General features: G+C 46.0%; 1 protein-coding gene across 1 annotated transcript in view; it reads right to left on the minus strand.

Moving 5' to 3' along the window:
- Positions 1-735: 735 nt before the first annotated feature.
- The window catches only part of TPRG1 (tumor protein p63 regulated 1), a 38,866-nt gene continuing 18,924 nt past the window's right edge, over positions 736-20,677 (minus strand). Inside the window, exons 5-6 of the mRNA XM_081329489.1 lie at positions 7,905-8,058; positions 736-960 (exon numbers count right to left, since the gene is read on the minus strand). Of these exons, the coding sequence (XP_081185615.1) occupies positions 766-960; positions 7,905-8,058 (349 nt within the window). The 3' untranslated portion in view covers positions 736-765. The remainder of the gene's footprint in view (positions 961-7,904; positions 8,059-20,677) is intronic.

The following is a 20,677-nucleotide window of genomic DNA, read 5'->3' on the forward strand; positions in this document are numbered from 1 at the left end:
AAGGAAGGGAGAGAGAAAGAGAAAGAAAGAAAGAAAGAAAGAAAGAAAGAAAGAAAGAAAGAAAGAAAGAAAGAAAGAAAGAAAGAAAGAAAGAAAGAAAGAAAGAAAGAAAGAAAAAGAAAGAGAGGGAGGGAGGGAGGAAGGAAGGAAGGAAGGAAAAGAAAGAAAGAAAGAAAGAGAAAGGGAGGGAGGGAGGGAGACAGAGAGAGGGAGAAAGGAAAGAAGGAAGGGTGGGAGGGAGGAAGGAAGGGAGAGGTGAAAGAAAGAAAGAAAGAAAGAGAGAGAGAAAGAGAGAAAGAAAGAAAGAAAGAAAGAAAGAAAGAAAGAAAGAAAGAAGAAAGAAAAAGAAAAAGAAAGAAAGAGGGAGGGAGGAAGAAAGTGGGAGGAAGGGAGGGAGGGTGTAAGGAAGGGAGAGAGAAAGAGAAAGAAAGAAAGAAAGAAAGAAAGAAAGAAAGAAAGAAAGAAAGAAAGAAAGAAAGAAAGAAAAAGAAAGAGAGGGAGGGAGGGAGGAAGGAAGGAAGGAAAAGAAAGAAAGAAAGAAAGAGAAAGGGAGGGAGGGAGGGAGACAGAGAGAGGGAGAAAGGAAGGAAGGAAGGGTGGGAGGGAGGAAGGAAGGGAGAGGTGAAAGAAAGAAAGAAAGAAAGAGAGAGAGAAAGAGAGAAAGAGAGAAAGAAAGAAAGAAAGAAAGAAAGAAAGAAAGAAAGAAAGAAGGAAGGAAGGAAGGGAGGAAGGGAGGGAGAGAGGGAGGGAGGGAAAAGGTCCAGATCAGAAGCCGACGCTGCCCCGAGCAAGGCAATATCCCAGTTTATTTTGGTTTCCGAAAAAGGCCATCATCCCGATGTAGGTCTGAATGCAGATGGGCTCGCTCACCAGAGCTACTCGGGGACTCCGGCCTGGCGCAGGCTCCATCCTTTGGGCGTTCTGCACGGCTTGAATCAGCTGAGCCTTGAAGGTGGAAACCTGAAGATAAGCAAGGGAAGCCATCATTTTCCCCCTTCCTTGCAATATTTCCCAGACAGGATTAATTGTCCTATTTTTAATTGTGGTTTTTATTTATTTTATTAAAAATGCAATGTAAAAAGCAATGCCAACTGAAAAAATGTATCAAAAAGAAACAATGCAGAGAGGGGAAAAAGGGGAAGAGAGAAAACATAAAGGAAATAAGCAATGTTTTTTTTTAGAGAATTGGATAAGATTAACAATTGCTAACACTCTAAGGGCAGAAAGTGAAGAGGAACTAAAGAGCCTCTTGTTGCGGGTGAAGAAGCAGAGTGCAAAAGTTGGCTTGAAACTCAACATCAAGGAAACATCCGGCCCTCTCAATTCCTGGCAAGCAGATGGGGAAGAAATGGAGGTAGTGACAGATTTTATTTTCCTGGGCTCCAAGATCACTGCAGACGGGGACTGTAGCCAAGAAATTAAAAGACGCTTGCTCCTTCGGAGGAAAGCCATGGCAAATCTAGACAGCAGACTAAAAAGCAGAGACATCACCCTGTCAACAAAAGTGCGTATAGTCAAGGCTATGGTCTTCCCAGTTGCAATGTATGGCAGTGAAAGTTGGACCATAAGAAAGGCTGAGTGCCAAAGAATTGAGGCCTTTGAACTCTGGTGCTGGAGAAGACTCCTGCGAGTCCCTTGGACCGCAAGGCGATCAAACCGGTCAGTCCTAGAGGAGATCAATCCTGACTGCTCTTTAGAAGGCCAGATCCTGAAGTGGAAACTCAAATACTTTGGCCACCTAATGAAAAGGAAGGACTCACTGGAGAAGAGCCTAATGCTGGGAAAGGTGGAGGGCAAGAGAAGAAGGGGACGATGGAGAACGAGGTGGCTGGATGGAGTCCCTGAAGCAGGAGGCCTGAGCCTAGATGGACTCCAGAAGATGGTGGAGGACAGGAAGGCCTGGAGCAGGGGTAGGCCACCGCGGCTCTTTTATGACTCATGGACTTCAACTCCCAGAATTCCTGAGTCAGCTATGCTGACTCAGGAATTCTGGGAGTTGAAGTCCATGAGTCATAAAAGAGCCGCGGTGGCCTACCCCTGGCCTGGAGGAACGTGGTCCACGGGGTCTAACAACAACAACAACAACAGCAATTGCTTTTTTTTTTTAAATAGTTTTTACTGGAGTTTAAAAATGGAAAGATGAAAAAACTAGTACAAACTAAAAAAAAACACCAAGAGAAAAAAGAGAATATAAACCAAGAAGGTAATTTTCATTTTATCATTTAGATAATTAAATAAGAGGATCATTTTTAATCATGATTTGTACTGGAGTTTAAAAATGCAAAAACAACAACAACCCAAAATAAAAACCCTGAAAGATGTATAAAAAAAAAAGAAGAAAAGAGGAGAAGAGATAAAATATAAAAGAAAGGTAATTATTATTTTGGATAATTAGAAAAGATAGATTGTCATTGTTTTTTTTTTAAATCATTGTTACTGAAGTTTAAAACTGCAAAACTAAAAATAATGCGAGCTAAAAAAATATTAAGAAGACACAATACGGAACAGGGGAAAAAAAGGAAAAAGGAACAAAATATAAAGAAAACGAGTGATTATCATTTTAGATAATTAAGTAAGACTTTTTTTCCCAAAGTCTTATTGAAGTACAGGTAGTCCTCAAGTTACGACGAATCCTTTAGTGACCATTGAAACTTACAAAGGCACTTAAAACAGGGATTTATGAGCTTTTTTTCACACTTACGACTCTTACGGCATCCCCAAGTGTTCACACTGATCACAATTCAACCACTCGGCAACTGACTCGTGTTTATGACGGTCGCAGTGTCCCGAGGTCACGTGATCCCTTTTTGCGACCTTCCGACAAGCAAAGTCACTGAAGAAGCCAGATGGATTCAGAGTTCAGGAGTGGTAAACCGGGAACTGGATGACCTTCCATCACGGACGATTTAGTGACATTCCTGCCTGGAGCAGGGGTTGAACTAGATGACCTCTGAAGGTCCCTTCCAACTCTGTTATTCTGTTACTCTGTTCTCCCTCCTTCCTTCCTTCCTTCCTTCCTCCCTCCCTCCCTCCCTCCTTTCCTTCCTTCCTTCCTTCCTTCCTTCCTTCCTTCCTTCCTCTCTTTCCATCCTTCCTTCCTTCAATCCTCCCTCCCTCCCTGTTCTCTCTTTATCCTCCCTCCCTCTCTGTCCTTCCTTCCTTCCTTCCTTCCTTCCTTCCTTCCTTCCTTCCTTCCTTCCTTCCTTCCTTCCTTCCTCTCTTTCCATCCTTCCTTCCTTCAATCCTCCCTCCCTCCCTGTTCTCTCTTTATCCTCCCTCCCTCCCTCTCTGTCCTTCCTTCCTTCCTTCCTTCCTTCCTTCCTTCCTTCCTTCCTTCCTCTCTTTCCATCCTTCCTTCCTTCAATCCTCCCTCCCTCCCTGTTCTCTCTTTATCCTCCCTCCCTCCCTCTCTGTCCTTCCTTCCTTCCTTCCTTCCTTCCTTCCTTCCTTCCTTCCTTCCTTCCTTCCTTCCTTCCTTCCTTCCTTCCTTCCTTCCTTCCTTCCTTCCTTCCAAAAAGGCATTTAAGAAGAATCAGCCACTTGTCTGAAGTGGTCTAGGGTCTCCTGCTTGAGCTGGGGGTTGGAGTAGATGACCTCCAAGGTCCCTTCCAACTCTGCGATTCTGTTATTAGTTGCCAAGCATCTGAATTTTGACCACACGACCCCGGGGATGCTGCCCTGGCTGCAAGTGTGAGAAAACGGACCTAAGTGCCTTTTTTTTAAAGTGCTGTTGCAAACTTGGAACGGTCGCTAAACGAACAGTCGTAACTTGAGGACTTCTTCTGTAGGTGGAGGAACGGAGCAGGAGATCTTGCTTCCAAGAACATCTCCGACAAATAAGCCCAGGAACCGGATCCCTCCATACGAGCGGGTCCCGAGGGATCTAGCGGTGTCCTTCAGCCACCTCTCCATTGCAACACAGCTGGGACCCTCCCTGAATTGGGGGTGGGTTGGTGGGGGGGCAAGAGCAAGAGGGTGTTGATGCCAAACACTTGCGAACACGTCTCTCGCATGCAAAGGATATTTTTCATGCTCGGCATTCAAAGCAGCTTGGGGCAGATCGAATGCACTAAAACATCCTCCCCACGCTAGGAACACAAAGGGGTTGGGTTACACCACAACGACGGCCATGGAAATCTGGAAAGCAGCCCAGATCTTGAGGACAGAGAGAGAGGGAGGGGAGGGCGCAGATGGGGAGGGGAGGAAGGAAGGGGCTGGGGTCTCTCTGGATGGAAATGGAGCGAAACACTTGACAGCTGAGCCACGGTGACCCCCTTCCAGCTTGCACGCTCCTTTCACGCACGGGCGCAAGGATGCCACTGTTTTAATTGGAACAGTTCATCGGTGGAACTCATGGCCTCCAGAAGCGGTGAATGCTCCAACAACGGAGGTTTTTAAGAAGAGACTGGACAGCCATATGTCTGAAATGGTATGGGGGTTTCCTGCCTGAGCAGGGGGTTGGACTAGATGACCTCCAAGGTCCCTTCCAGCTCTATTCTATTCTATTCTATTCTATTCTATTCTATTCTATTCTATTCTATTCTATTCTATTCTATTCTATTCTATTCTATTCTGTTCTGTTCTTCAGTTCTAATTCTATTTTAATTTCTGTTCTATTCTAATTTCTATTCTATTCTGTTCTATTTTTAATTCTATTCTATTCTGTTCTGTTCTTCAGTTCTAATTCTATTTTAATTTCTGTTCTATTCTAATTTCTATTCTATTCTATTCTATTTTTAATTCTATTCTATTCTATTCTATTCTATTCTATTCTAGTCTAGTCTAGTCTATTCTAATTTCTATTCTATTCTGTTCTGTTCTTCAGTTCTAATTCTATTTTAATTTCTGTTCTATTCTAATTTCTATTCTATTCTATTTTATTTTTAATTCTATTCTATTCTATTCTATTCTATTCTAGTCTAGTCTAGTCTATTCTAGTCTAGTCTAGTCTAGTCTATTCTATTCTATAATTTCTATTCTATTCTGTTCTGTTCTTCAGTTCTAATTCTATTTTAATTTCTGTTCTATTCTAATTTCTATTCTATTCTATTCTATTTTTAATTCTATTCTATTTGTAATTCTATTCTATTCTATTCTATTCTAGTCTAGTCTAGTCTAGTCTAGTCTAGTCTAGTCTAGTCTATTTATTAATTTTAACTGAGTTTTAAATTTAAGGTCTCTGTCCTAATGTTTTGCATGGCATGTTTACGGAATATTGTAACCAGGAGGCAGGTAAGTTCAAGAAGCAAACCAACCCACATGCTTGGTCCGTGTAGGGACAAAGGATCTAGCAGCAGCCATTCACAGAACACGCTAAGCTTACTTAGCATGACAGGCAGTTCTCGACTTACGATGGTTTGTTTAGTGACCGTTTCAAGTTAAAACCGCCTTGTAAAAAGTGACTTATGACCCAGCGTTCACATTTAATGACCGTTGCAGCATCCCCGTGGTCACGTGATCAACATTCGGCTCTTTGGCATCTGACTTGTATTTATGACGGTCGCACAGTGTCTCCCGGGGGGGGGGTGTCACGTGATCCCCTTTTGCGACCTTCCGACAAGCAAAGTCAGTTGAGGGGAAGCCGGATTCGCTTAATGACCGTGTTACTCCCTTAACAACTGCACTGATTCACTTAGCAACCATGTCAAGAAAGGTCGTAAATAGGGGCAAAACTGGCTAAACCACCGTTTTGCTTAGCAACGGAACTTATGGGCTGAGTTGGGGACGTAAGTCAAGGACTTACAGCTTTTGGCTACTTTCTCTGCTTTTTCTCTGTTTTTTGGCAGATTGTCCCCAGTTCCTTTCTTCCTCGGCTCAGCTCAGCTTTCTCTGTTATTTATTTATTCGTTTATTTATTTATTGGGCTTCTAACCCGTCAGGATCCGGTGATTCTCAGCGGTTTCCAAAATAAAGCATCCACAACACGACACTGGAGCTCAGATGGCAAAACCATTAAAAACAAAAAACGGGACCATTAAGTGAAAATTAAAACGGTCGGACCATAATAATCAGAGGCGGATTTTCTTTTTGTTCAGCAAAGGTTTGTTTTTTTCTTCTCTGGGCAGCGTTGCGTTGGAAAAACAAACGGGTAAAATGGCTGCTTTTTCAAAGGCCTATGGGCTACAGAAAAACATAGAGTCCTGGGTCTGGAAGGGACCTTGGAGGTCCTCTAGTCCAGCCCCCTTGCTCGACCGCTCCAGGCAAAATGGCTGCCCAGCCTCTTCTTAAAGCGGAAGATGGAAGAATCCCACCCAATGTTTATTTTTTTTAAAAGTTCTGCACAGGGTCAGTGCAGATTCCGAGCTGAACACCCATCGGTGGTGTTCCTGCGAAATATTTGAACTAGGTCAGGGAAACGTACGGCTTGCTAAATTAGGGTACTATTACCTAATCTAGAGGGATGCGGTGGCTCAAGAGGGACACGGTGGCTCAGTGGGTTAGGACGCTGAGCTTGTCGATCAGAAGATCGGCAGTTTGGCGGGTCGAATTCCCAAGTGCCGCGTAACAGAGTGAGCGCCTGTTACTCGTCCCAGCTTCTGCCAACCTAGCAGTTCGAAAGCACATAAAAATGCAAGTAGAAAAACAGGGACCACTACGGTGGGAAGGTAACAGCGCTCCGTGCGCCTTTGGCGTCTAGTCATGCCGGCCACATGACCACGGAGACATCCTCGGACAAGCGCTGGCTCTTCGGCTTTGAAACGGAGATGAGCACCGGCCCCTAGAGTCGGAAACGACTAGCACGCACGTGCGGGGGAACCTTTACCTTTACCTAATCTAAATTAGTTTCTACTTGATGGGTTAGCTTGTGGTGGAGTGACGGGGTGAATTCAGGACACACAGGTCTCCAGAAGCGGTGAATGCTCCAACACTGGAAGTTGTTAAGAAGAGACCGGACAGTCATTTGTCTGAAATGGGTATAGGGTTTCATGCCTGAGCAGGGGGAGGGGGGGTTGGACTAGATGACTTCCCAGGTCCCTCCCAACTCCGTCATTCTGCCTTTACGGATACTAGATTGAGCAGGATGCACGAACGCATCCATGCTAGCTAACCATGCTTGTCTACTTTTTAGGGTTAAGTGGTCCCACATCAGCCTTAACCAGGTCAAGGAGAGACCCAGCAGATGTATCCTTGCAATAGACCATGGTTGGTGTGTGGGGAGGGAGGGAGGGGAAAACCAGCTTTGTGAGAGATTATAAATAGATGCTTTTCCAAATTGTGGATGTGGCTTTTTCTCCCGGGTGAGTTAAGTCCGCCAGCTTTTGCAAAAGCTTTCTCCAAATAAAACTCTGTTCCTGGAATCCCAAGTGGGCTGGTTTGTTTATTTTATTTTATTTTATTTTATTTTTATTACATTTATATCCCGCCCTTCTCCGAAGACTCAGGGCGGCTTACAAGCTTAGCAGTAGCCTTCACTCTATGTATATGCCTGCTTATTAGGGCTTTCACACACACCCCCAAGCGGCATTATTACAAAGTCAGCTTAATTGCCCCCAACAATCTGGGTCCTCATTTTACCTACCTCGGAAGGATGGAAGGCTGAGTCAACCTTGAGCCTGGTGGGACTCGAACCTGCACTAATTGCAGGCAGCTGGTGTTACTTAAGGAGGCATCAGCCCACTGCTCCACCAAGGCTCTTGGGAAATCTTGGGAAATCTGAGCCACGTTTCAAACAGCGTCCATTAACCGTGGTTGGCTTTTTCCTGGCTTATTGGGGCATGCAAGGCCCCAATAAGAACTTCCCATCTATTTTGCAAACAAAGGGAAATGGGTTCATCCGTGACCACTTCCAGTATCTTGTGTGAATGCAGCCACTCCGGGAGAATTCAGCCTCTCAAACTCACCCGCCTCCTCGCAACCTCGTCCCCACCACTCCCGTTTTGAGGGGTGGTCTTTCGTTGACCCACCTGACAGATGGGGCTAAGCCTCGGGCAGCCATTTTTGACCGGGTGCTCCGTGAATGTGGTGTACGGCATGTTGGTGGACCATGGGTTCCAGCGGGCGAGGAAGTTTGGCTCTTGCTGAGTGTCCCAGAAGATCCTCAGGCCTTCCCCGTTCCTCCTAGAAAGCAAAACATTTGGGTTCAATGTTCCTCAACTTTGGCAACTTGAAGATGCGAGGATTTCAACTCTCAGAATTCCTCAGCCACCACCTGTGGACTTCAACTCCCAGAATTCCTCAGCAAGCATGTGTGGACTTCAACTCCCAGAGTTCCTTGGCCACCATCCATCTATGGAGTCCAACTCCCAGAATTCCCCAATCAACGCATGGACTTCATCTCCCAGAATTCCCCAATCAACGTGTGGGCTTCATCTCCCAGAATTCCCCAATCAACGCATGGGCTTCATCTCCCAGAATTCCCCAATCAACGTGTGAACTTCATCTCCCAGAATTCCCCAGTCAATGTGTGGACTTCAACTCCCAGAATTCCCCAATCAACGTATGGACTTCAACTCCCAGAATCCTTCAGTGAACATGTGTAGGCTTCAATTTTCAGAGTTCCTTAGCCACCATCTGTGGACTTCATCTCCCAGAGTTCTCAGCCAGCATGGGAGGACTTCAACTCCTAGAATTCCTCAGCCAGCATGGATGGACTTCAGAGTTCCTCAGCCACCATGCTACCCGGGGGTATTCTGGGAGTTGAAGTCCACCCATCTTCAAGTTTATTTTTTATTTTATTTTAATCCCATTTATATCCCGCCCTTCTCCAAAGACTCAGGGCGGCTTACAATCTAAGCACAAACCAATGTGCTTAGCAATAGCCTTCATTCTATGTATATGCCTGTTTATTAGGGCTTTCGCCCCCCCCCCAAGCGGCATTATTACAAAGTCAGCTTATTGCCCCCAACAATCTGGGTCCTCATTTTACCTACCTCGGAAGGATGGAAGGCTGAGTCAACCTTGAGCCTGGTGGGACTCGAACCTGCACTAATTGCAGGCAGCTGGTGTTACTTAAGGAGGCATCAGCCCACTGCTCCACCAAGCCTTGAGGAACACTGTTATGGGTGAAGGGGTGTTTCTAGCCTGTCCCAAAGGAGAGACTCCTTTAGATGGGACAAGCATCCAGATTCTCCAGAAGAACCAAGAGCCCGGATATACAGAATAGAGAATAACAGAGTTGGAAGGGACCTGGGAGGTCTTCCAGTCCAACCCCTTGCTCAACCAGCAGGCCCGACAGCATTCTGGAAGAATGGCTGTGCAATGCCTTCTTAAAAGCCTCCAGTGATGGAGCGCATGGCGATCCAGGTAGGGAAGGAATTCCTAAATGGGGGAAGGTTTTGAAGGTCACGGTACCTAGGCATGGAGGGAAGGTATTGTGGGCCTCGAAAATGGTTGGAGAACATGAGAAGGTTGAACACTTCCCAAGGGTGAGGCCTGAGCTCCTGGAAGAACGATCCCATGGATGAGTCAAGATGAGAAGCACCACAAACCTCTTGTCTGGACGTTCTCCAGGAAATAACCCTCAGGGCAGGGAGAAGACAATTCAATTGCACAAGGGAAGGTGAAGAACGCCAAGGTCCTCCCATCCTACACAATGCAGGGAGGTGCAAAGACGTCCCCCGTCCTCGGCCCCAAGGCCTTGCAAGCTGGTTGCACCACCAACAGCCTTGGGCATCCTTCTGGCTCTCCACCTCTCCCACCTCTTCCTTGAAGATGGGACCTCTCTCCTTCCTTCAGGAACCCCGGCTCCATGACGGTGCTGGCCTCCAGACGTTGTGGGTGCTCAGGGACAGTGAGAAGAATGGACCGGTGGAACGACTTCCCTCAAGACGTTGTGGCTGCTCCATCGCTGGAAGCCTTTAACAAGGGATTGGACAAGCCTTTGTCTGAAATGGCGTAGGCTCTCCTATGTGTGCAGGGGGTTGGACTAGAAGACCTCCAAGGTCCCTTCCAGACCTAGGATTCTATGATTCTTAAAGGAGGGAGGGAGGGAGGGAGGGAGGGAGGGAGGGAGGGAAGGAAGGAAGGAAGGAAGGAAGGAAGGAAGGAAGGAAGGAAGGAAGGAAGGAAGGAAGGAGATAAGAAATTGATGAGGGAGGGAGGGAGGGAGGGAAGGAGGGAAGGAAGGAAGGAAGGAAGGAAGGAAGGAAGGAAGGAAGGAAGGAAGGAGATAAGAAATTGATGAGGGAGGGAGGGAAGAAAAAAAGAAAAAAGAAAGGAAGGAAGGAAGGAAGGAAGGAAGGAATTGATGAGGGAGGGAGGGAGGAGGTAGGAAGGAAGGGGAAGCAGAAGGAAAAGATGGATGGCAACATGAAAGGAGGGAGGAAGGAGGGAGGAAGCACAGAAGAAAAGGCGATAGAGGGAGGAAAGATGGGAGGGGAGGGAGGGGTAAAGAGAGGAAAAGAAGGGAGAGAGAAAAGGAGGGAGGGAGGAAGCACAGAAGAAAGGGAGAGATAGAGGGAGGAGTAGAGAGGAAGAGGGAGGAAGGAAGGAAGAAGGGAAAAGAACAAAGGACGGATAAAAGGGAGGGAGGGAGGGAGGGAGGGAGGGAGGGAAGAAGCAAGGAAGAGAGGAGAGGCAATGGGTGGAAGCTCCTCAGAGGGAGAGCGAACCTAGAACTAAGGAGAAACTTCCTGACAGTGAGAACAATTAACCAGTGGAACAACCTGCCTCCAGAAGTGGAGAATGCTCCAACACTGGAAGTTTTTAAGAAGAGACTGGACAGCCATTTGTCTGAAACGGTATAGGGTTTCCTGACTGAGCAGGGGGCTGGACTAGATGACCTCCGAGGTCCCTTCCAACTCCATTATTCTCTTAGTCTCCTCCTCGGAGGCTTCGCAGATGCACTGAGCAAGGCCAAACGCCCATCCCGGCTTCTCTCCTTCTCTAAGCCACCTTAGAAGACCCGATTGGAGGCCTGCAGAGCCCATTGGGTGGCGCCACCCAGGGATGGCTCCAAAACAGGCCGCAGCCAATGCACGCTGGATCTTCTGAAGGACCTGAAGACCGAAACGATTCAGGGGACGGACTGGGAGACCTCCAGTGATCGGCAGAGCCCAGGTGGGTCTGTGGCAGGAACCCACAGCGCACAAGGGGACGCCGCCTTGAGGGCAGCCGGTCCTTGACTTACAACCACTCCCTTAGCGACCTTCGGCAACAGATGGAAACTGATCGAGGAGAGATTCAACCTAGAAATAAGGAGACATTTTCTGACAGTGAGGACGACCAACCAGCGGGAAAGTTTGCCTTCAGACGTTGCGGGAGCTTCGTCGCTGGAAGCTTTCAGGAAGAGATTGGACTGTCAGAAACGGTGGAGGGTCTCCTGTTTGGGCGGGGGGTTGGACTAGATGACCTACAAGGTCCCTTCCAACTCTGTTATTCTATTCTGTTCTGTTCTGTTCTGTTCGAGTTCTCTTCTATTCTATCCCGCGTTTTCTCCTCTCCTCTCCTCTTCTCTTCTGCATTCTCTTCTATTCATTTTCTATTCTTTCTTCTCTTCTCTTCTATTCATTTTCTATTCTTTCTTCTCTTCTCTTCTCTTCTCTTCAGTTTCTATTCTTTTTTCTCTTCTCTTCTCTTCCATTCATTTTCTATTCTTCTCTTCTCTTCTCTTCTCTTCTCTTCTCTTCTCTTCTCTTCTCTTCTCTTCTCTTCTCTTCATTTTCTATTCTTTCTTCTCTTCTCTTCATTTTCTATTCTTTCTTCTCTTCTCTTCTCTTCCATTCATTTTCTATTCTTCTCTTCTCTTCTCTTCATTTTCTATTCTTTCTTCTCTTCTCTTCTCTTCATTTTCTATTCTTTCTCTTCTCTTCATTTTCTATTCTTTCTCTTCTCTTCATTTTCTCTTCTCCTCTTCTCTTCTCTTCTCTTCTCTTCTCTTCATTCCTCTTCTATATTCTCTATTGATTCTCTTCTCTTCTCTTCTCTTCTCTTCTCTTCTCTTCTCTTCTCTTCTCTTCTCTTCTCTTCTCTTCTCTTCATTCCTCTTCTATATTCTCTATTGATTCTCTTCTCTTCTCTTCTCTTCATTCCTCTTCTCTTCTCTTCTCTTCTCTTCTCTTCTCTTCTCTTCTCTTCTCTTCAATCCTCTTCTATATTCTCTATTGATTCTCTTCTCTTCTCTTCTCTTCTCTTCTCTTCTCTTCTCTTCTCTTCTCTTCTCTTCTCTTCATTCCTCTTCTCTTCTCTTCTCTTCTCTTCTCTTCAATCCTCTTCTATATTCTCTATTGATTCTCTTCTCTTCTCTTCATTCCTCTTCTCTTCTCTTCTCTTCTCTTCTCTTCTCTTCATTCCTCTTCTATATTCTCTATTGATTCTCTTCTCTTCTCTTCATTCCTCTTCTCTTCTCTTCTCTTCTCTTCTCTTCTCTTCTCTTCAATCCTCTTCTATATTCTCTATTGATTCTCTTCTCTTCTCTTCTCTTCATTCCTCTTCTCTTCTCTTCTCTTCTCTTCTCTTCTCTTCTCTTCTCTTCTCTTCAATCCTCTTCTATATTCTCTATTGATTCTCTTCTCTTCTCTTCATTCCTCTTCTCTTCTCTTCTCTTCTCTTCTCTTCAATCCTCTTCTATATTCTCTACTGTATTGATTCTCTTCTCTTCTCTTCATTCCTCTTCTCTTCTCTTCTCTTCTCTTCTCTTCTCTTCTCTTCTCTTCTCTTCTCTTCAATCCTCTTCTATATTCTCTATTGATTCTCTTCTCTTCTCTTCTCTTCTCTTCTCTTCTCTTCTCTTCTCTTCTCTTCTCTTCTCTTCTCTTCTCTTCATTCCTCTTCTATATTCTCTATTGATTCTCTTCTCTTCTCTTCTCTTCATTCCTCTTCTCTTCTCTTCTCTTCTCTTCTCTTCTCTTCTCTTCTCTTCATTCCTCTTCTATATTCTCTATTGATTCTCTTCTCTTCTCTTCATTCCTCTTCTCTTCTCTTCTCTTCTCTTCTCTTCAATCCTCTTCTATATTCTCTATTGATTCTCTTCTCTTCTCTTCATTCCTCTTCTCTTCTCTTCTCTTCTCTTCTCTTCTCTTCTCTTCTCTTCTCTTCTCTTCTCTTCTCTTCATTCCTCTTCTATATTCTCTATTGATTCTCTTCTCTTCTCTTCATTCCTCTTCTCTTCTCTTCTCTTCTCTTCTCTTCTCTTCTCTTCTCTTCTCTTCAATCCTCTTCTATATTCTCTATTGATTCTCTTCTCTTCTCTTCTCTTCATTCCTCTTCTCTTCTCTTCTCTTCTCTTCTCTTCAATCCTCTTCTATATTCTCTATTGATTCTCTTCTCTTCTCTTCATTCCTCTTCTCTTCTCTTCTCTTCTCTTCTCTTCTCTTCTCTTCTCTTCTCTTCTCTTCTCTTCAATCCTCTTCTATATTCTCTACTGTATTGATTCTCTTCTCTTCTCTTCATTCCTCTTCTCTTCTCTTCTCTTCTCTTCTCTTCTCTTCTCTTCTCTTCTCTTCTCTTCTCTTCAATCCTCTTCTATATTCTCTATTGATTCTCTTCTCTTCTCTTCTCTTCTCTTCTCTTCATTCCTCTTCTATATTCTCTATTGATTCTCTTCTCTTCTCTTCTCTTCATTCCTCTTCTCTTCTCTTCTCTTCTCTTCTCTTCTCTTCTCTTCTCTTCTCTTCAATCCTCTTCTATATTCTCTATTGATTCTCTTCTCTTCTCTTCTCTTCTCTTCTCTTCTCTTCTCTTCTCTTCTCTTCTCTTCATTCCTCTTCTATATTCTCTATTGATTCTCTTCTCTTCTCTTCATTCCTCTTCTCTTCTCTTCTCTTCTCTTCTCTTCTCTTCTCTTCATTCCTCTTCTATATTCTCTATTGATTCTCTTCTCTTCTCTTCTCTTCTCTTCTCTTCTCTTCTCTTCTCTTCTCTTCTCTTCTCTTCTCTTCTCTTCATTCCTCTTCTATATTCTCTATTGATTCTCTTCTCTTCTCTTCTCTTCATTCCTCTTCTCTTCTCTTCTCTTCTCTTCTCTTCTCTTCTCTTCTCTTCTCTTCTCTTCTCTTCTCTTCTCTTCAATCCTCTTCTATATTCTCTATTGATTCTCTTCTCTTCTCTTCTCTTCTCTTCTCTTCTCTTCTCTTCTCTTCTCTTCTCTTCTCTTCTCTTCTCTTCTCTTCATTCCTCTTCTATATTCTCTATTGATTCTCTTCTTTTCTCTTCTCTTCTTAAGAGCACTTAAAAATGTGACTCATGGTCAGTTTGCACACTTACGCCTGGAATCACGTGATCAATCTTTGCGACCTTCCTAGCCCGGCTTCCGACCAGCCAAGTCAATGAGGCAAGCCCGCTTCGCTTAACGACCCTGCAATTCGCTTAACAACCATGGCAGACAATGTCGTAAAAACCGGGCCCGATTCCTTTATTAAGAATCGCCTTTGCTTAACCATGGAAATTCCGGTCCCCGATCGCGGTCACCATTCACCGCGGAAATTCCCTCCTTAACTGTGGCCGTAAGTCGAGGAATGCACGTTGGACAGATGTTCAAAACAAGGGCTGCTGGGGCTTGGAATTCTTCTTTCGAGACTCTAATCTTCCCGGAGAGACAGATGAGATGAGGTGTCCGTTCCCTGCTCAGTGAAATGATGAGGTTTCCCATTTCAAATGTAATTATTAAAAAGCCGCACAAACACCCTTCCAAAGGATGCCAAGATTCAGGCTGGGCCAAACCAACGTATTGCCAATCCAATAAATCCTCCTCTCTCTCTCTTTTTTTTAAAAAAAGAAAATCTTTCTGTTCTTTCCTAAAGACATAATAATAAACACAGTTCCAAACTCGGGGTGGGGGGGCAGAGAAAGCAGAAGAGGAGGAGGAGGAGGAGGAGAAAGAAAGGAAAGAAGAGAAATAATAAACAGATTTAAGTCCTGCGTTGTTTTTTTCCTTTCTTTCTTTCCCCATTCAAAGCAGCACCTGGCTTTCGAGAGAGGAAAAACAAAGCGTTTTCTCTGCAGAGAGAGAAAGATCTCAACCAACTGGGGCCCTCCACTGAAGGTCCATTAAATTGCAGATAGCAGAAGAGGGGGAAATTGTAGCCCCCACCTTCCTGGGTGGGATTAGAATTGGGGGGTGAGTCTGTGTCTCCGTGTCCCACTTGGAAACATTTCTTGGATGTGCGCTCTTCCTCGGAGAGATGAAACGTTCTGCAGATTACTTCTACAAAACCATTTGTTTAAGGACTGTTCGAAGTGACAACGGCGCTGAAAAAGGCAGCTTATGACTAGTCCTCGCGCTTGTGACCGTCACTGCATCCCCGCGGTCAAAACCGGGGCGCTTGCAAAGCAGCGTGTATTTCTGACGGTGGCAGCATCCCGGGGGGGGTCTCGTGATCCCCTTTTGCGACCTTGTTAGGAAGCTTCCAGCAAGCAAAGTCATTGGGGGGAAGGGAGGGGAAATGGATCCACTTAGTGACTATGTGGTTTGCTTAGTGGCCGTGGCAAAAAGGTCACAAAACAAGTGCAACTCGTATATCCCCCCTTGTGGCCTGCTTATTCTCTTGCAATCCCTTTCTCTGCACTCTCTCCACTCCCGAGGATGGAATAAAAAAAAGAAAAACTTCATTCTCTTCTCGGTCATTGCCAGCCTCAACCTCCTTCCGCAGTGAACGGCAAAGCCTAGCCTATTTGACCCGCCTTGGGTAGCGTCTCCCACGTTCTCCAGATGTTCCTTCATCTCGCCATCAAACTGGAGCAAATCCTCCTCGCTGGTCCTCTCTCTCCTTCTCTTTTTTTTGAAGAGAAGGAGAGAGAGGAAGACGGAGAGAACAAAAGACGACTGGCTCCAGTTTGACCCATGGCTGAGGATGAGATGAAGGAACATCTGGAGAACATGTCAGAAGTTGCGAGAGCCAGCTTGGCTGCAGTTCAGCACAACTGGGATGAAGGCCTCCAAGGATTTGGAGAAGGGCAAGTGGACCAGCCTGTTGCTTCGCTCTTTGAAAAAGCACCGACCATTTGTTGTGGGCAACTTCAGGCTTCTGAATGTGGTCAACCCAAGAACAAGACTGAGCCAAGAATGCTTGACTGTTAAGCCCCAAGGATCCTCCTGGCTGGAAAATGTCTCCTGTCTTTTCTCTAGCAATTATCCTCTTTTCGGAGAACAATAAATGTGGTTTAGAAAGGAGAAAGAAGGAAGGAGGGGAAAAAAACTCAGAAGAATTATTCTGGATGGAGTTGGGTGGTCCTGCACCCGGTTTTGGTGACTAGCTGGGTCAAAGCTTCAGAGGAATAAACAGACCCACATCCCTCTGGGGGTAAGGAACTTTAAAGGTAAAGGTAAAGGTTCCCCCGCACACGCGTGCTAGTCGTTTCCGACTCTAGGGGCCGGTGCTCAAATCTCCGTTTCAAAGCCGAAGAGCCGGCGCTTGTCCGAGGACGTCTCCGTGGTCATGTGGCCGGCATGACTAGACGCCAAAGGCGCACGGAACGCTGTTACCTTCCCACCGGAGTGGTCCCTATTCTTCTACTTGCCTTTTTACGTGCTTTTGAACTGCTAGGTTGGCAGAAGCTGGGACGAGTAACAGGCGCTCACTCTGCTACGCGGCACTCGGGATTCGACCCGCCAAACTGCTGACCTTCCGATCGACAAGCTCAGCGTCCTAACCCACTGAGCCACCGCATCCCATAACTTTAAGAGGCCAATTAAACAGGAGGCCGGGTAGTCAGTTGGAGCTGAGAATTAATCAAGATTTGGATTAAAGGTGCCGAGAACAGATGACTTCCATTGCCGTGTTCTTCTCCAGGTGTTCCTCAACCTTGGCAACTTTTAAGATGTGCGGACTTCAACTCCCAGAATTCCCCACCTGGACCTGCTGTGCACAAACAGACTTGCTGCATCAAAAGGCACCGAGTGGCCTCCATTCCACTTCATCCTTTTCTTTTTTTCCTCCCTCCTCCTGTGCCTCCTCATCGTTCTTTTCCTGCTCCTCCTCTTCCTCCTCCTGCACCCTCACAATTCCTTCTCCTCCTTCTCCTTTCCCACCATTGTTGCCTCCATCCCCCCTTCTCCTTCTTCACCACCGGCCCCACCGTTTCTCCCTCTCCTCCATCATCACCCCTTTCCATTCTCCTCCTCCTTCTTCTCCACCATCATCCTTCTCTTTCTTCTCCTTCTTCTCAACCTTTGCCACCATCCCTCCTCCTCTTCCTCTTCTTCTCCTCCTCTTCCTCCTTCTCCTATTCTCCTATTCTCCTTCTCCTATTCTCCTTCTCCTTCTCCTACTCCTTCTCTTTCTCCTATTCTCCTTCTCCTATTCTCCTTCTCCTATTCTTCTTCTCCTTCTCCTACTCCTTTTCTTTCTCCTATTCTCCTTCTATTTCTCCTTCTCCTATTCTTCTTCTGCTTCTGCTTCTCTTTCTCCTATTCTCCTCCTTCTCTTTCTCCTCCTCCTATTCTTCTTCCCCTTCCCCTTCTCTTTCTCCTATTCTCCTTCTCGTTCTCCTCACCAGAAGCAATCTGGGGAGGTTTATGAGAAATGACAGACACGTGTCCTATTTTGACACAAGGTGTTCAGATCCAAAAAGGACCTCAGGAGAGCCAACTCTCTCTCTTTCACCCTCCCTCCCTCCCCCCTCTCTCTCCCCCCTCCCTCCCTCTTTCCCTTCCTTCCTTCCTCCCTCCCTCCCTCCCTCTCTTTTCTCCATCCATCCATCCATCCATCCATCCATCCCTCTGTCCCTCCCTCCCTCTCCCTCTCTCTCTCTCCCTCTCTCTCTCCCTCCCTCCCTCCTTCTTTCCTTTTGGGTGTTGTTCTGTGTCCTGGAGAGAAGTTGGCACCGGGAGGGCAGGGATGGTGTCACACAAAAGGTGTCCCCCACCCTCGCCCTGGCAGGCCAGCCGTGGGGAGGAGAGGTTGGGTCGGAAGCAGGCACAATTACAGTTCTAATCATCCCCTCCCTCCGGCTCTTCCACCCCCAGCCCCCCCCCTGCCACCAAGCAGGCGGCATCTTTCTGGGCTCCAGAGTCAGCTGGCTGCCAACCAGAAATATTTGGCCTGTGCCAGATAAACAGCCTGTCCCTTTAACTCTCCCGGAGGCCAGGAAGGAAAGATCCGAGTCCTTTGCCTGCAAAGAACACAACCACAACGACGGTCTCTCCAGCCTTCTTGTAGGATGCAAAACATAAATAACCTCACTCTCCCCTTTTTAACTCAAAAATCTGAATTTTTTGCTGGAGGGGGGCATTTCTTACAACTGACAAGAATGGCCTGTCTTAACAGTTGCAGGCAGCAGGCTGAGAGCACAGCGGGAGTTTAAGATAGACTGCACTTGCCCAATGCTTGACTGATGCCACAGCTGCTTAGGAAATCCAAGTTTTGTCTTATTTCATGTTATGTTATGTTATGTTATGTTATGTTGTTATGTTATGTTATGTTATGTTATGTTATGTTATGTTATGTTATGTTATGTTATGTTATGTTATGTTATGTTATGTTATGTTATGTTATGTTATGTTATGTTATGTTATGTTATGTTATGTTATGTTATGTTATGTTATGTTATGTTATGTTATGATATGATATGATGGACGGACAGACAGACAGATAGAGGTAGGTAGGTATGTAGATATATAGAGGGAGGGAGGGAGGGAGGGAGAGAGAGATAGATAATATATAGGATAGATAGATAGATAGATAGATAGATAGATAGATAGATAGATAGATAGATAGATAGATAGATAGATAGATAGATAGATAGATAGATAGATAGATAGAGGGCCAGATAGATTGAGTGGCCATATAAAGCATATATATGATTTATATAGCCACCCATATGTCTCTGGGTGGCTTGTTGTTGTTGTTAGCTGCGAAGTCGTGTCCGACCCATCATGACCCCATGGACAATGTTCCTCCAGGCCTTCCTGTCCTCCACCATCTTCTGGAGTCCATTTAAGCTCAGGCCTCCTGCTTCAGGGACTCCATCCAGCCACCTCATTCTCTGTCGTCCTGTTCTTCTCTTGCCCTCAACCTTTCCCAGTGAGTCAGCTTACAAACCATAATTTTTCCCAATGGGAGCACAGATCTTGATCCGAGGGAAGTTCCAAGGGGATGGTGGACCTCCTCCTGGGATAGTCCTGCTTTAAAGATGGTCTGGAGCAATATACTGTATCTCCACCTTGGCCACTTGAAGATGGGTAGACTTCAACTGCCAGAATTCCCTTGCACAAATGCATTCCTTTTGATGTGTATACCAATTGTGCCCTGCTTATTCTCTTGCAATCCCTTCCTCTGCAATCTCTAGGATAATAATAACAATTTAAAAAAAAACCAGTCCTGGCTGGCTGGGGTATTCTGGGAGTTGAAGTCCACCCATTTTCAAGTGACCCAGGTTGGGAAACACAGCTCTGGAGCTTACGCCAGCCAAGTGATGCAGCCATAGTTACGAGTGAGAGGCCACTTCGAAAGGCAGCGTCGGGATTCTTTTATTCATTTCATTTTACGTATCGATTCGTCAAACAAAAAGTGCAAATTCGAAGGAATTAAAATGAAAAACCAAACCCAAACCACCCCTCCTTAAATGTGACAGGGATGATAGGTAAGAAACTCCGGACTTGTAACAAGTCTGCGACAAAGATCGAATTTCTTGATAATCAAGTTGGAAGCCTCTTACATTGAGTTTAAAGCAGTCGTTCGCACGCGTTACGTTGGAGATCCCACACGGGTATTGGAAAAACATTTCAGGAAAAGGTCCAGGGAAATTGCTCTCCTTGTTCAGCCCACAAGGGCCCATGGTCTTATCCTCGGAGCGATGAGGCCATCCAGGGGATGGGAGATAACAGAATGACAAGAGTTGGAAGGGACCCTAGAGGTCTTCTAGTCCAGCCTACTACTTGGGCAGGAAACCTGTACCATTTCAGACAAGTGGCTGTCCAGTCTCTTCTTGAAAGCCTCCAGAGATGGAGCAGCCGTACCTTCTGGAGGCAAGTCATCCCACTGATTAATTAACAGAATACAGAGCTGGAAGGGACCTCGGAGGTCTTCTAGTCCAACCCCCTGCTCAGGCAGGAAACCCTATACCATTTCGGACAAATGGCTGTCCAGTCTCTTCTTCAAAGCCTCCAGTGTTGGACCATTCACAACTTCTGGGGGCAGGCAGTTCCACTGGTTAATTGTTCTAACTGTCAGGAAGTTTCTCCTTAGTTCTAGGTTGCTTCTCTCCTTGATTCGTTTCCATCCGTTGCTTCTTGTCTTGACTTCAGGGGCTTTGGAGAACAGGTGGAGCCCCCTCCTCTTCTGTGTGGCAGCCCCCCAAATATTGGGAGACTGCTGTCATGTCACCCCTTAAACCAGACATACCCAACTGTCTTTGCTAGGGTGCCTTTCCTGGGCGAGCAGAGGGCACAGAGGGGGCAAAGCCGGCCTGCAAAAAAGGCGACGGGTTCTTCCGATCTCCTGCTAACTAAGTTTAGGTCAGGCAGACCAGGCGCCCAAAAACGTGTTTATTCTTGACTGAAATGCAAATCGCCCAGCAGCAGCCACTTTAGAGGAAAGCCACTGTTATTGTGGGGAGGGAGGAGGAAAAACGCAGCTGGGAGCCAAATTTGCGGCCTGGCGCTGGAGGTTTATTTCCCCCCCCCTCCTTGCAAATTAAACTGTGGGATGGAGCGGGGTGGGGGCAGAGGAAGGGGTGGGTGAGCCACACCAAGATCTGAAGGTTTGATCTGCTGAAAGCACACACACACACACACACACACACACACACACACGCCCTCCTCCTCCTCGCCTCCTTGCAGGCGTCTCTTGAGTCATCCAAT

Source organism: Vipera berus, assembly GCF_964194415.1.
Source record: "Vipera berus genome assembly, chromosome: 5".
Lineage (NCBI taxonomy): Eukaryota > Metazoa > Chordata > Lepidosauria > Squamata > Viperidae > Vipera > Vipera berus.